Below are 12,170 nucleotides of genomic sequence, written 5' to 3'. Positions count from 1 at the left end.
TTCATCTATGAGATATGTCCTTCAATCACTTGATATACAAAATTTGAATACAAAGCTCAATAGATTAATTAAATTTGTAAAATGTAAACTTTGTAACAGTTTTAAAACATTTTGGGGGGTCAAAAGATCTGATACCTTATCACAAGGTAATAGTAAATTAGAAAATTATTTCAACCTCAAGACTGACTTCGTAAAGGAGGCTTATTTATCAATTAAAGATTTTAATATAAGAAGAGCTATATGTAAATTGAGAATAAGTGCACATGATCTTAAAATTGAGAAAGATAGGTATAGTAAAAAATACATAGAGAGAAGTCAGCGTCTATGTCATCACTGCCTATCACATGGATCAAATTCTATTGAAGATGAGACCCATTTCACAGTAAGTTGTCCTTTATATAACGAACAGAGAACATTATTATGGGATAAAGTAAACAGTTTTTGTAATAATTTTAAAGAATTACCCAAGGATAAAAAATATTTCTGGCTGTTCACAAATGAGCATTTACCAACTCTTATGTGCCTAGGCAATTATATAATTAAGTGTTTAGAAATAAGATCCAGGTGGATACAAAATATATAAAATTATTATGCAATTATTGTTAATGTTATGTAAGACACATGATGTGTTAGGCTCTGATCCTGTCCAATATATGATAGTATTATATTAGGATATAGTTTTTCTTTTTTCCAATCATATTGTGCTTAATATTGTTGTAAATGATGCCCTTTATGGGTTCTTGATTAGATTAATAAAATTCTTATCTTATCTTATACAATAACATTATCGCACTTCAAAGAAAAGAGGATATTGTGTACCATGCTCTGTCTGCTGCTTCGTGAGTTTATAAAGTAATTTAATAATTGTGTCAAAAGTGCACATAATTCCCTTATTTGCTCTAAGTTGACTTGTTGATAAATTAATTGACCTGTCCATAGTTGCCTATTAACTACTGGTTTGAAGAAGACGTAGTTTATCTTCGTGAACTGATTGAAGTGTGAATTTGGGCAAGGTATATTCTGATCGTATTTAATTCATTCGTAGCATGTTATGCTGTTGTTCTGGAAATCCAGTGTCTGTTGTGTATATATATACTATCATGAACAAAATGAGTTTTGGTGAGCTATCTGAATAACCAATACCAATATGAATGAATGAATGAATGGTTTATTATAGTGCAACCTGCATATATACAATAGATACATATTAGTACAATATTACATTACATCCAGCCAGATAGGCTTACGATGCACTGACAAATTAAAACTCAAATTTTTGAAAAAATAGATAACAAATAGTTTTGGACGAATGTCTAAGTTATAAGAAAATTCAACAGTTAACGTTAAATAGTTAGAGAATTTCTCTTCGGATACGATCACAGTCCAAGATAAAGTTTGCTATACATTTATTGTTGTTAGATAACAGTTCATTCAAGGCAGCATTTGGAGAAAGTTCATTTATGCGTAGAGGATAAGCAGGATCTGGTGATATTGCAGTAAATAGTTTATTTCTCAAAACCGAGTAACGATCACAGTATCAGATGAAGTGTTGCTCATCTTCAATAGACCCAGAATTGCACATTTTACATACTCGTTGTTCGATTGGAATGTTTCTATAGCGTCCTCGTTCAACTTCTAGTGGGAAAGTACCACAGCGAATTCTAGCGATTGCCGATCTTTGTGTCCTTGTTAAATGCTTTTGTACGTACGGCTCGGCACAAAATTCGGTTTTTAAATGTTTATATGTCCTCAACTTTGGCATATTGTTTATTTCGTTAAACCACTTGTCTTTAAAGTCTGCTACAAGTTTACTTTTCACAGAGTCTAAGATGAATCTTGTTGAGATATCGGAGTCGTTGTCAGTTAGGTGTGAAAGATTACATTTGTCCAGAAGCGTTTTTACACTGTTAAACCACGTGTTTCGGTAACGTCTCGACATTTCACGATCCCAAACAAATACTTTTCGGCAAATTCTGTGACCAGGCATGTTCATAAGACGACACCATAAGCGGATAACGTTACACTGGTTGTGAATAAAAACTGGATGCCATCCCATGTCTGCTAATATTGCTGGAATTGGTGTTGTTTTGCCGACGCCAAGAAAAGTTCTGATAGCTCTATAATGTAAGCGTTCGATATTGTCATATTGCTTGGCTCCCCATACCCCGGATGCATAATCAAGTACAGGAATAACAGTGTTTTCATAAATTTTTGTGAATATGTCGTAGTCCATATTACCCATGTTAAAGAATTTAGATGTCAATGATCCCAATGATCTACTACCTGTGTGTTGCCTTGGATTCCCTAATTTATCTATATATTTTGTGTAATTATATTCACGATTAGCTTATATTTTTCCGGAGTTAAATCTGAATTTCACCGTACAACATTCTATCGTTACCGTAGCCTCGCATCCGTCTTTGGCAAATCAACCTTGCCACGTCACATCACTGGACCATAGATATAATAGCCATAGATAAAGTACTCAGAATTTGTCACACTGAGCCCCATGTAGTTTCCTTTGAAATATCAAAAGCAGGGCACTGCGCGTAGTTGCCTATGATGTAGATGATATTTGCCGACATCCTCCCAATAGACTAATTACTTATCATAATTATATTTAAATTATCGGGCACTCGTCTTATCAACCGATAATTAATATGCGTTACCTGTCTCAGGTAATAATATGCCGTGACGCGGAAGCAATATAAAGCGTCTGGTTGTAAAAGTTGTTCGGATTGTAATTTATTTGGAGAAAATCGGTCAACAAATGAAATCGAATTTTTCTATGGCGAGTTAAAGAAATTTCTTTTTTATCGAGATTCAAAATAGTGTAATCATATTTTATGCCAGAAAGAAGAAATTATTATTTTTTAGAAAAGAAAAAAGATTTTTACAAGTGTTGAAACTTTCTGTCGTAACACGAAGTTTTAGAAAATAAAGAGAAAAAAAGGAATACATTATAAACTTATTAAACGCCGTTTGGTGAAGAAAACGTATGTAGTGGACACACTGAATACATTAAATAATTGAGAAATGGCACAATCATGTCTCTGAATTTGTTTCTTCTATATACATTTCCGCTTACTATTTTTGTGATTGTTTTGCTATTAAATAGATGGTGGTATAATCTGATTGTCGATTTCATTTTTGAAGTAAACAATATATAGATTAAGCGTTATAATGGATGGCTATGATAAAATGAAAATATAGGAGTTTTGTCCTGTGTCATTCATTTTTTTTCCTCTTCCTTCTTACAATTGTGTTAGAGGTGTGATTCGTACTATAAATACAGCTATATATCCCTTCCGGCGCGGGACGTTTGTGCTTTTTTAAATGGACATTTGCGCTTTTTATATAGGACATTTGCGCTTTTACAATATTTGCTTCTCATGACTTCCCTCCTATTTTATCCGAGCTTTGGACCTGGCAGAGTTAAAAAAAATAAAAGTCGTTTTTTTATTATGGTTAAAAGTCATTATACGTAGCACATTCGTGTGTTTAAAAGTCTCCCGATTCACAATTTATTAGATATCTTACCTTACCGCTGAATCTTTCTCCGTCCTTCAGGACAACCTCTTAGTAGAGTGCATTAGTACATACGACCCTCCACCATCCAGAATATCATACAAATATATATATACAGATTATATACAGGTCCGCAATTGTTTGTTTAATTGCTGTCACTAGTTCTGTTGAATCAGTTAATACTCAATCAGTATACACTCATTTTGAATGTTTCTTCTGCATACTTATGGTTCTAGCTCTTATACTATGCAGTGCATAGCACAACTTTCTGGAAATTAGTTCACATAGTTGTTCTGTTTTTCTATCCAATAATAAATCTGAATTCTGATGTCTAAGTTTAGTACAGTCCATAATTAATTGTGTCTGAGTATTTGCAGACAATTTGTAAAAGGAAATGGACGCATCTTTAAGTATATTATCTTCAATTTGATTTATGAAGGGACTTCTTATAGGTTCTAGAACCTTACATTTTAATAGTAGATGTTCAATATCTTCATCTTCATCGTCACAGAGTTTACATAAAGGAGATTCACTTTTTGTAAAGCTAGCACGTTTGATTTGTGTCATAAAAGTTCCAGTGACTAATTTAAGTTTAATCGCAATCGATAGCGCACCTTTTGACGGATTGTTGTCATTATTGAGATCAATAATTGGATGATTTTTTCTTGGTAAAAATATATCACAATTCAAATATGTCAACGTTGGATAAGATCTACAGTTTTGAATTATTTTATGGATCCAATACAGATCTACTTTTTTCTGTATGACATATTTCCATTCAAGTTTCTTCGGTGGATTATCAAGGAATTGAATGATATCAGAAAAGTCATATTTATATAATAATTTCTTGATGGCTATATACCAACTATTGCTATTGTCTGGTTTGATAAGCAGCTGTCTATATGCAAGTTGTTTTTCTTTTGATCTATCATTTTGTCTGCATATGTTATTAAATAAGGTTAGACTTTTTGTGTCAATTTGTGCTTCTATAGGAAGTAAACCTGAGATAACGTAGATTGCTGGATCTGGGGTATTTGGAGGTAATGACAAAATTTTCTTCAATATTGTTTTTTGAAACTGCTCTAATTTTTGCATATTTGTTGAGTTCGGAAGTACTACTTCTAGACCGTACGTTAAGACAGGTTGGATGTATGTCTTATATATTGATACAGATGTTATCGGATCTAGACCGTTATTCCCATGAAAACCGGCTGATAGTAAACTGTATGCTGTTCTGCGAGCTTTTGTGATATTTTGTTCTATATTGAGATTATCTGATTTTGACTTAGTTGTTGAACGAATTATTCCTAAATGTGTGGATTTGTCCAAATTTAGCATTTCTTTGTTATCAAGATTAAAATTCCAATTGTGATTAGCTGTTTTCTTTGCTTTGTTCTCTACTTGGATAATGACACTTTTTTGAGGTTGTAGAGTATAATAATGGAGTTGGCTGTATTGTAAGGCATGGTTAACCAAAATTTGTAGGTCATAAGGATTATCACTGAGTAATGCAATGTCATCTGCGCATGCAACAGCATTGATATTGATGTTACCTATCTTACAGCCTAGTGTTGAGTTTTCATATAATGATAACAAGTCTTCTATATATAGTTTATACAGGTCAGCACTTAACAATCCACCTTGTTTGACCCCTTGATATACTTTAAATTCCTGGGATAGTTGATTCTTCCATTTGATACTACAGCTTGTATTTTTATGAAGTTCGTCAATTATGGACCAAGTTGCTGGGTCTATATCTAGTAAAAATAACTTTCTCATCAGCATATTTATGATGACGACATCAAATGCCGACTTAGCATCGAGTAGCGCAATGTAAAAAGGACTATTACAGTCGGTGTACTCTCTGTATATTTCTTCAAATATAATTGCTGCATTTAATGGGGAAGTATTTGGTGTAAATCCTCTTTGTAGTGGGGATTGTTTTTCAAGTAATATTGGTCTAAAGTCTATTCTGGCGATATATTCAATGATTTTACATAGAATGGGTAACACAACAATTCCTCTATAGTTCTTGGAGTCATTCTTACTTCCTTTGTTTTTAAATATAGGAGATAATAGTCCTAATTTAATTATTTCAGGTAATAATTTATCATGAATAATGTTATTAACCAGACAAAGTAGATAATCTGTGAAGTCATCTCCTGCATTTAGAATATGCTCAATTGACAGACCAAAGATATCTTCTGATTTTCCTGTATTTATAGATTTAATTGCTTCAAGGAGTTCTGATTTTGTTACTATTCTAGGTGAAGTTTGACTGCATAGGTATTTTATTGCTTGATAATCTACATCACATAATTTCTGATGTTTGGAATCATATGTACTACTCTGGATTGGTTCAGCAAGGGTTTTAAAATGATTGTGCCATCCATTAATCACCCCCTCATTTTCATATGTTTTATCTGATACATGTAAATCATTAATAATGATGTTTTTGTTATTTCTTTGTTTTTTAATAAGTTGGTAAAACAGTCTTTTATTCTGCGTATTTGCAGTTATAATTCTGTCTCTTTCTATATGTTTGCGCTTATTTTCTTCCTTTCTCAGTTCAGTTCTAAATAGTTTTCTAGTTTCCTTTTTTTCTATAACCAGTGGATGTTCAGGGTCATTCGGTCTATCCGCATTTTTCCAATTCTTGTATGCTATTTTATTTTGATGTAAAGTATGTTTAATCTCCTGGGCCCGGTTGTTCAAAAGTGTCGTTAGGCTAACGATGTCGTTAAAGTGTCGTTAGCCAGTCGTTAAATTTAACGTAATCGTTAAGTGTTGTTCAAAATTTTTAACGCTTAACGCAGTCGTTAAATCTGTGTTAAACCTAATCACTTCATATACCTCGATTAAATCCCTAACGCAGTGTTAAAGATGGCCGCCTTAGCTCGCTTTCATGTACCAGTTCAAAGAAAAGACAGAACTTTTAGAAGCAAAGAAGAACTTACCCTAGACTACACTGACACAGAACTTAGAGCACGGTACAGATTTGGGAGGGAAGGAATTTTATTCATATCTAATTTAGTCAGGGACAAGTTATCTCGGCAGACAAACCGGAATCATGCCCTCAGTGTAGAGCAACAGATAATGGTCACATTGAGATTTCTTGCCAGTGGAAGTTTCCTCCAGGTCATAGGTGACACATTAGGTAAGACTATTTACTTTTAAATGCCTTAACTGTTTACATATGTTTTCTCATGTTTTATTTACTAAGTAATTCAATTAGAGAACTTTTAGCAGAATAAAAGTGCCAATTCATAGTGTACATGCATTTATTGTTGCATTGTTTCTTTCATACTCTACTGTACACATATATTTGTTTACAAATTAATTGGCCAGTAATTATTTTGCTACATTTGTGCATCTCTACTTTGTACTTGTAGGTTTGGACAAAAGCACAGTGTCAAGAGTGGTAGATTCTGTTTTAGACGCTCTTTGTGAAAAGAGGAACGAGTTCATTCAGTGGCCTACTAACCTAAACCAAACCAAAGCTGAATTTTACGAGATTGCTGGGTTTCCAAACATTTTGGGTGCTGTTGATGGGACACACATAAGAATAAAGAGACCGCATCATGACGAAGCCTCATTTATCAACAGAAAAAGCTACCCAAGCTTGAATGTTCAAGCAGTATGTGATGCAAAAGGTAATGTTCTTCTGTTTTCATCTTCACATTTGAACTGTCATATTGTAAACAAATCTGCTGTTTCCCCTGAATTGATAATAAATTTCAGGAACCAGTCTCTCTATAGTCTGTTCCATATAACGAAGTATTTAAAGTAACTCTGCCCTTTGAAATATTAATAGTTTTACTCTTCCCAGACCTACATAAAGAATTCCATACAGTATTAGAAAAATAATTTCCAGCTTAAAAAATGTTTTTATTTATTTTGTTTTCCAAGACTTTAAAAAAAAAAAAGAATGTACAACTTATTCATTAGTAATACTACCCCCCCCCCCCCCCTTTTCCAGTTTTATACTATACACAAATTACATGAAAGAAAGACGCTGGATTAATAAGACATATGCTTTATAATCCTTGGCCCCTCCCTTTTTGGGAAATGACTTTGATGCATAAGTAATTTATGAAAATTAGTAAAAATTGTAAGCTTAACAAATAGTAACTTAAATTGCTGCTTTAGCTGTGTTTTAATTGAAAATAACTTTTTTCTTTACTTTGTTTTCAGGAAGATTTACAAACATAAATGCAAATTGGCCAGGTTGTTGTCATGATTCCCATGTTTTCCGAACATCACAGGTGAGTGTAAATGGGCAATTAATAATTTAAATCAGCTTCATTAGTCTAGAATAGTAAACAGATCATAATTTTACATAATATTGAGAACACTTTAGTGTGATTCTATTAGTCCCAGATGGTATATATATATATTTCTGTTTCATGTAGACAAGCTAGGTGTAGGTGCAAAATATTTTCATTTTGTAAAAAAAGTCCAATGTTTTTGGTTCATATCATATCAGAGACATATAATACTGTATTTATTTGTCTCTCAGATATCATCCATCAAAAAGAATGAACCCCCACCCTATAATTTATGTTAAATAATTAAATGGAGATGTGGTATGATTGCCAATGAAATATCTTATAGCAATACCAATTGAACTGATATGCATGTATATTCTTTACCATAAATATATTTCCTCATGCAGGTGTGTGCTCACATGGAGAGAAATGGCAATTGGGAAAATGGTATCTTACTTGGTGATAGTGGCTATCCCTGCAGGTCTTTTTTAATGACACCTTTTCTGAATCCCATTGAACAACACCATAGAAGGTACAACAGATGTCATGCGGTCACAAGATCTGTTATAGAAAGGACATTTGGCAGATGGAAGAGAAGGTTCCACATATTGCATTCTGAAGTGAGTGATTATTTAGATTCTCATTGATTGGAGTATTTTTCCCCTTTAAAATTGGAAATCATAATATTTTTTTCAGAAAAATACCATACACCCCCTCACCCTAAATACTAAATGGTTGTTCCCTTCTTTGGAATCTGAAAAATTTAAATATTAGAAGTAAATTTGCACCTGAGTTGTGTCTTAGTATATATTATGGTCCGTTACCAACCAATGCCCAAAAAGGCGCAAGCCAGGGCCGACCGTGCGAGGGCTGTATAGCCAGTCAAGGTTGTTTAAAACTCGATCCCATCATCATCACCAGAGCTATTCCGGTCATCTAATTTTTATACGACCGCAAAAAAATTCTGACATTATACCACAAGGTTCCATGTCACAAAGGGAATGCTGGGATTGATTTTGGGGGTAATTGCCTCAAAATTTTAGGAATTAGGGTCCAAAAAAGGGGAAAAAACAAGCATTGTTCTAGTTTCATGACAATAACTTGTGTGTAAGTGTATGAATCTTTCTGAAATTGCACTACAAGGTTCCATATCACAAAGAGAAAGCTGGAATTGAGTTTGGGGGTAAGGGGACGACCATTTGATATCCTTGGGGGGGGGGGGGGGGGGTGGTTTGCAGGAGGATTTGTTTTGGATTCGGTTATTTATTTTTGTAAACTAAGAGGACAGATTATTTATTTTCTGCACTGTTGAAGCAAGATTTTTTATTTTCATTAAAACAAGGGACTGATTATTTATTTTTATAACTATATTAATAATATTTGAAAACATACAATTTTTAAATTCATTTTTTATTATAAATAATACATGTACAGTCAAGTCATTAATGTACCATTTAATCAGAATTGATCCTCCTCCTCTGCGGAAATGAATCTTCTGAATTCCAAACTGCATATACATGTATTGCATACATACACGGTATTAGAGTTGGGCTGTGACTTAGCTCTTTTTAAAGTATTGCCAAATATATTTAGGCCGAGCGGAGCGATGCTAATTTTTTTTTAAGGGTTTTGATGCCGCTGAAGGCCCAAAGAAACTATAGAACAAATGATTCAAAATTGTGCTTTCTGGGCTTTCCCAGACCCTTTCTTATTCTGAAAACGCAAGTTCTGTTTTAATAATTTTTTGATAATATTTTGGTCTCAAAGCAAAATGTATAGATTCAGCGTAAGACTTAAGTTTTTATGGACAACATCAAAAGACCAATATGAAGAATAAAGTAAAAATGTAATTCACATAGTGAAGTATGTGGCTGCTGGTTTTTTTGTTTTTTTTGTTTTTTTTGTTTTTTTTGTTTAGGCATGCAGAATTTAAATCTTTTATACCTGTAAATTATATGGGGTTTTATTCAAATTAAGTTAAGAGGGGGCTGATTATCAGTGATATAACTATGTCAAGTAATTTTTAATAACACATTTCAATTACAACTTGATGTCGCTCTTAACTGGGATACAATTTAAAGTAGTTAAGTTGTAAAATTAGCTAAAAAGTCTTAAATAAAATAAAACTGATGATCAAGTTGAAAACAAATTACTAAATCACAAAAGGAATGCAACACTAAGAGAATACAGAAGGGCAATCAATGAACAAAAGACAAATTTAAAGAAACATTGATCCCGAAAAAACAGGTGCTACGTCCAAGGGAGAACAGAACTTGCTTCTTGCAAACACTCGCTGTGAAAACATTTTGATATGAAGACAAGCTTTTGGTTTTAAAATTTCCTACATAAAGGCATTTGCCTCAATGTAGTTACAGCCCTGTAATAAAAGTGAGGTAACTGTTTCTGAGCCAATATACCTCAAGTTAAATGAAACCCATTTTCAGACATTTCAAGTATATTTAAATGAAGAATCTGGTGCCACCCCAGAATATCAAATGGTCGTCCCCTAATTGCCCTAAACGTTAAGGAATTTGGGGCCAATAAACAAGCATTTTTCTAGTTTCCAGACAATAACTTGTGTTCTAGTGTATGGATCTCTCTGATATTGTACTGCAAGATACCATACCACAAAGGGAAGGCTGGGATTGAGTTTGGGGGTGATGAATCATAAGGGGGTTCAACAAATTTGGGGGGGGGGGGGATTTTTTTCGGTCTAAAATTAAAACTTAGTTTGATTTTAATAAAAATTGAATTCTTGGGGTTCTTTGATATGCTGAATCTAAACATGTATTAAGACTTTTGATTTTGGGCCTAGTTTTCAAGTTGGTCCAAATTGGGGTATAAAATTAAACTTTGTTTGATTTCAACAAAAATTGAATATATGGGGTTCTTTGACATGCTGAATCTAATTATGTATTTAGATTTTTTATTTTTTGGCCACACTATCAAATTGGTTCATATTGAGGTCAAAAGGGTCCAAAATTAAACTTTTTGTTTGATTTCATCAAAATTTGAATTATTGGAGTTCTTTGATATGCCAAATCTAACCGTTTATTTAGATTTTTAATCTCGGGTCCAGTTTTTTAAATTGGTCTACATTCAGGGTCCAAAGGGTCCAAAATTAGTTTTTTTTTATAATAACATGTGTTTAGATTTTTGATTATGGGCCCAGTTTTCAAGTTGGTCCAAATTGGGGTCCAAAATTAAACTTTGTTTGATTTCAACAAAACTGAATTGATTATATGGGGTCCTTTGATATGCTGAATCTAACCATGTATTTAGATTTTTGATTTTTGGGCCCCGTGATCAAATTGGTCCACATTGAGGTCAAAAGGGTCCAAAATGAAACTTTGTTTGATTTCATCAAAAATTGAATTCTTTGAATTCTTTGATATGCCGAATCTAACCATGTATTTAGATTTTGGATATTGGACCATAATAGATAAATTAAAAAATTTTAAGTTCTTAGACAACATTCATTCTGTGTCAGAAACCTATGCTGTGTCAAATATTTAATCACAATCATGCAGAGCTGTATCAAGCTTGAATGTTGTGTCCATACTTGCCCCAACTGGTCAGGGATCGACCTCTGTGGTCGTATCAAGCTGCGCCCAGCGGAGCATTTTGTTTAAACTTAATTTTACAACTTATACATTTTTTTAGGCTGTTTAAGCAACAGCTAGCACAAATCAGTGTTCAAGTAAAGAAAAAAAAAACACACCATCGACTATACATGCATCGTATTCTTCCTTCAACTACACAATCTTGTGTAACCCTAAACCTGCATGGTAATTTATTTTTATCTTTTGCAGATTCGTATGGATCCCAAAAAGGTAACCAAAATAGTTATGGTTTGTGGCATTCTTCACAACATCTGCATACAACTTAATGAACCAGATGTAGCAGCAGAAGAGCCTGTTAATGAGGATGTAGAAAATGGAATAAACTACAATGGACAACAGGATGGAAGAGGGATTAGGGAACACATTGCTGGAACTTATTTTAACCGTCATTAAAGTTAAAGCATCTGTTTCACCTTCTTTATTTTTATGTAATCCAAAAAACTGAAGGACCAGGATTATTTACGCTTTCATAGAATTGTTAAGCTTTGAATGTTCAAGAGAAATCAGATTTGACAATTGCCAAAATCTTGCACCAACAATGAAAATAGAAGATTTGGTATGCTTGTCAATGAGACAAAATCTTCTAGAGTTCAAATGATATAGATAGGACTAAGGAGCAATTACATGACACTGTACAGCCTTCAACAATGAGAAAAATCAATACCTTATAGTCATATACAGAAACATTGTTGGTGACCAATGAAATAAGACTCAACATTGGAATTATTATCTCTGAACATCAGCCTGAAAT

At 33.2% G+C, this 12,170-nt stretch overlaps 1 protein-coding gene across 1 annotated transcript; it reads left to right on the top strand.

Moving 5' to 3' along the window:
- Positions 1-6,223: 6,223 nt before the first annotated feature.
- On the top strand, positions 6,224-11,824 carry LOC127735533 (putative nuclease HARBI1). Its single transcript, XM_052245740.1, has 5 exons — positions 6,224-6,685; positions 6,921-7,181; positions 7,723-7,793; positions 8,204-8,416; positions 11,609-11,824. The coding sequence occupies exons 1-5, from the start codon at positions 6,412-6,414 to the stop codon at positions 11,810-11,812; spliced, it is 1,023 nt and encodes a 340-aa protein (XP_052101700.1). The 5' UTR covers positions 6,224-6,411; the 3' UTR covers positions 11,813-11,824.
- The last annotated feature ends 346 nt before the right edge of the window (positions 11,825-12,170 follow it).

Source organism: Mytilus californianus, unplaced genomic scaffold, assembly GCF_021869535.1.
Source record: "Mytilus californianus isolate M0D057914Y unplaced genomic scaffold, xbMytCali1.0.p SCAF_1, whole genome shotgun sequence".
Lineage (NCBI taxonomy): Eukaryota > Metazoa > Mollusca > Bivalvia > Mytilida > Mytilidae > Mytilus > Mytilus californianus.
Note: the sequence above shows the minus strand (reverse complement) of the source record. Positions and strands in the feature narration are given on the sequence as shown.

Coding starts and splice junctions, on each gene's coding strand:
- LOC127735533 (XM_052245740.1), top strand. CDS start 6,412: ATGGCCGCCTTAGCTCGCTTTCATGTACCAGTTCAAAGAAAAGACAGA. Junction 7,794..8,203: donor ATGTTTTCCGAACATCACAG/GTGAGTGTAAAT, acceptor TTCCTCATGCAG/GTGTGTGCTCACATGGAGAG. Junction 8,417..11,608: donor TCCACATATTGCATTCTGAA/GTGAGTGATTAT, acceptor TATCTTTTGCAG/ATTCGTATGGATCCCAAAAA.